This window comes from Trypanosoma conorhini (genome assembly GCF_003719485.1).
Source record: "Trypanosoma conorhini strain 025E chromosome Unknown Tco_14.4_contig_00255, whole genome shotgun sequence".
Lineage (NCBI taxonomy): Eukaryota > Euglenozoa > Kinetoplastea > Trypanosomatida > Trypanosomatidae > Trypanosoma > Trypanosoma conorhini.
Window position 1 is genome coordinate 16,402 of NW_021704340.1, and position 3,664 is coordinate 20,065.

The 3,664-nt window shown below is 60.3% G+C and overlaps 3 protein-coding genes across 3 annotated transcripts in view; 2 read left to right on the forward strand and 1 right to left on the reverse strand.

Annotated features, from left to right (window-relative positions):
* Tco025E_04770 (ribosomal protein S20) overlaps nt 1-81 on the forward strand; it is a gene marked incomplete at both ends in the record, with an annotated part of 330 nt that extends 249 nt beyond the window's left edge. The window contains one exon of the mRNA XM_029371675.1: nt 1-81. This exon is cut by the window's left edge and continues 249 nt beyond it. Coding sequence (XP_029228236.1) covers nt 1-81 — 81 coding nt within the window.
* Nucleotides 82-606: 525 nt separating this feature from the next.
* On the forward strand, nt 607-2,085 carry Tco025E_04771 (uncharacterized protein; the record flags this gene model as incomplete). Its single annotated transcript, XM_029371676.1, has 1 exon — nt 607-2,085. One exon carries the CDS (start codon nt 607-609, stop codon nt 2,083-2,085), a length of 1,479 nt encoding a protein of 492 aa, XP_029228237.1.
* A 1,147-nt stretch (nt 2,086-3,232) lies between these two features.
* Tco025E_04772 (surface protease GP63) lies at nt 3,233-3,643 on the reverse strand (the record flags this gene model as incomplete). Its single annotated transcript, XM_029371677.1, has 1 exon — nt 3,233-3,643. One exon carries the CDS (start codon nt 3,641-3,643, stop codon nt 3,233-3,235), a length of 411 nt encoding a protein of 136 aa, XP_029228238.1.
* Between the last annotated feature and the right edge of the window lie 21 nt (nt 3,644-3,664).

The following is a 3,664-nucleotide window of genomic DNA, read 5'->3' on the forward strand; positions in this document are numbered from 1 at the left end:
TCCCCACGCGCAGGCTGCGGATCACCACCCGTAAGACGCCTTGCGGCAACGGTACCAACACGTGGGACACGTACGAGCTGAAGATCTACAAGCGCCTCGTGGAGCTCCGCGCGCCGACGGAGCTGGTGAAGAAGATCACGTCCTTCCCCATTGACGCCGGCGTGGACGTCGCCATCACGATCCCGCACGACCAGTAGTCCGCCCCCGCGGGAGGGGAGGCGGGCCACCGCGCCGCAGCCGCATCATAACGCCATCTGGCGGGAAGGGACTCTCTTTTCCCCCAGCGTCGTCACGCCGATTATATTAATCTTTTTTTTTCTCTGTTTTCTCTTCTTTCCTTTTTCCACTCAAGTGGACACGCACCCCCTCGCCGTCTTGCCTCCCCGCAGCCGCATTGGGAAGAGGGTGAGCTGCGGTGTCGTCTCGGCTTCATTGCCGGTGTTTGCTTCTCCCTCCCCGCACGGCTTGCTTTTTTGTATTTTTTCTTGTTTGGGGGTGATGGACGTGTGTCTGGGTGCGTGCTGCTTCAACGATGCAGTTGTAGGTGTGGGCGTAGGAGGGGGGCAAGGCGCGGCAAGCGGACGGGCAGCAGGCGGTCGACCACGAATGCAGCGGCCGCAATTGAGTTGCCGGGGAGAGGCAGCGAGGATGCAGCGGCGGAAGCAGCCCCCAGTGCCCGGCGCGGGGAAGGAGCCTACAGCCGCGGTGGGCGCGGAGGGGGCCCCGCCCCGACATGCCGTGCTGGAGTCTGCGCTTGTGAAGAATCTCAAGAAGCAAATCACGTGCCTCGAGATGGAGGTGGCCGTGCTGAAGGGAAGCTCGAAAACGCTGCCGGAGCTGAACGGAGCCACCACAGGTAACACGTGCGCTGCTGATGCAGCGGCACGGGGCTTGGGCTCCGCGGCCGCAGATACGGCCCCCACCGCCGCCCACGCCCGCGTGCACCCTTCCACGCTGTGGGACGACGCCGGTGAGAAGGAGGCGCGGCGACGGGAGTCTCTCCAGAGTGCGAATGCGGCATCGCTTCAGTTCACCGCGCAGCGCCTCCGCCTCGACAAAGAGGCACTTGAGGTGCGTCTGCGGTGCGAGCAAGAGGAGAAGCAAAAGTTGTCAATGGAAAACGCCCGTCTGCTCCTGGCACTTCGTGAGAGCCGTGGGAAGGGGGAGGAGGCCCATAGGCGCCTGGCCGAGGCGCTGAGTGCCCTCAACACGGAGCAGGGGAGACGACGGGAGGTGGAAGACAAACTGCGCGTCCCGCCGCCCGCGGAGGGGGACGCGGAGTGCAGGGAGGATATTTTTAGCGAAAAGGAGTACTACCGCGTCCAAACAGATCGGCTGCGGGTTGCCCAGCAAGACGGCCTTGTCTGCATCGCAGAACTGGAGAAACAGCTGAAAACAGAACGGGCGCGGGCTGCGGAGGCAGAGTCGCAGTTGTGTGCTGCGCTGGAGGAAGTCCGGCGGCTAAACAGCTTAGCTGCGGAAAGGTCTAGCGTGTACGAGAGCTTGGACAAAAGCTACGCAGGAATGTGCACACTTTTGCAAATGGCCGTGGACGACTGCGACGCACTTCAACATCAGCTACGACAGCGTCAGCCAGATGCGTTCTCGCCTGCCTCATCGGTTTCCATTACTGAAACTTTGCGTGGGCTGGAGCAGATATCCTCCGCCCTGAAGAAAGAGGTTGTGGAGGGAGTGCGTCGTGCGGACGGTGGAAAGGCATTAGACGAAGAACGTTCCCTGTGCGGTCTTGATAAGGCAACGTTTTCCTCCCCACCACCCGCAGCCGCAGTGCCACCACCACCCGCAGCCGCAGTGCCACCACCACCACCCGCAGCCGCAGTGCCACCACCACCACCCGCAGCCGCAGTGCCACCACCACCCGCAGCCGCAGTGCCACCACCACCACCCGCAGCCGCAGTGCCACCACCACCCGCAGCTACTGCCGTAACGTCGGTGAGTGCTCATGAGCCACCCAAAATACAAGAAACCTCTTTGCGTGACGCAATAGATGATGAGCTGGAGAATATTGAACGTAGAATTCGCGAGGAAGAAGCATCGTTGCTTGCCTACCTCAACTCACGGTAGGATTGTTCATGAAAAAGAGTGGCATTGTTGCCCCTGTGTCTGGCTTTTTTTTTTCGCGTGTATGAGTATTTGAGCTGCAAAGTAAACCCCCCACTCCTGTGGAGTACTACATTTTTCCCCTTACTAAAAATCTCGGCAGACCACTTTTATCCTCTTCGCGTTGGTGGGTAGTGTGAAAGCAATGTTGTTCAGCTGCATGCTGCCCAGCTGGGCAGGGCCGCGGGAACTTGCCAGCATCACAGCACTTCTGTGAGCAGCTGCCAGAGTTGCATGAGGAATGACGGCGGCGGAGGTGAACCTCCTTGCGGAAGCGCCGGCGAGGAGACGGATGGTCCGTCGTACGCCGCGGGCGAAAAGATTAAGGCGGCAGGCCCCGGCAGTGTTAACGGCGATCATCATGCGCAATAAATCAACGAGAGAAGTGTCAGTTGAAATACAACCCAAAAGAAGACGATAAAAAAAGAAAATAACCCCTCGTGTGGATTTTGCAACTGCGGTCGCCCAAATTGCCGCGCGCTCTCCCCCTATTCACCACGCGGCCTCTGCAGCGTGCCCACGCGCGGAGGGAACAACGGGCTGGAGGAAGAGCGAGAGGGGGGGGGGAGTTTATTAGTGGTTGGAGGCAACAGGGAGGGCGCCGCCTGCTCGACGCGAGAAACAACCGGGTCGCCGACGCATGGAGGCCCGCGCAACGCGTCACCATTCATGCGGGGAACACACGAGACAGCCACCGTCGCCGCTACTGTCACTCCTGCGACAGCGCCGTTTCCTCCACTCATGGGCCTCCATCCACTTCCCTCCACCCGCCGCGCCATGCGGCAGGCCACCGTTACGATGTCGTGTACAGTGGGCACTTGCCTGCGGAGCGTGAACGGCACGTAAACCAGAAAGCCTGCAACGGCCCAATGGAATAACGGTGTTAAAGCAACGCTATAAATTGCTCTTTCTGTCGCGGCAAAACACAAAAAAAAACAGCCCAAACTGACATCGTGCGTCAATATACCACACATTGAGTTATTACCCCGAATATAAACAAGGCCTTCGACGCTGACGCGGCATTTCTCGGAGTAATGTGACTCTCCTCTCTGACGCAAGACACCTAAGAATAATGAGACTTGCGGCTTCACACCATACTCCTGCACATCAACTAAACCAAGAGACACAAACACCATAACTGCAGAAACCTTTTTTTGTTATTAATTCCTTCTTCTTCTGCAGACAAGGCAACTGCCGCTGCCAACACAGCCACTCCCAGCAAGCCAACACACACGCGCTTTCCCCGAGCCATGCGCCGGACACGCTGCCCCGCGCCGCTTCTCCCGCTGGCGGCGCTCCTGCTACTGCTGGCGATGCACTGCGCTGGCGGGTGCCTCGCCGCCGCCCCCGCCCTCAACCACCGCTGCAACTTCGACGAGGCGATGCGGAAGAGCGGCCCGCTGCCGACGGCGGTGGTGCGTGAGGTGCCGCGCAGGGGAGAGGGCGCGGCGCAGGCGTACACCGCCGCTGCCGCCACCGCAGGAGGAGGAAAGAGCAACGAGGGGTGGGCGCCGATCCGCATCGTGGTGTCCACGGAGGACCT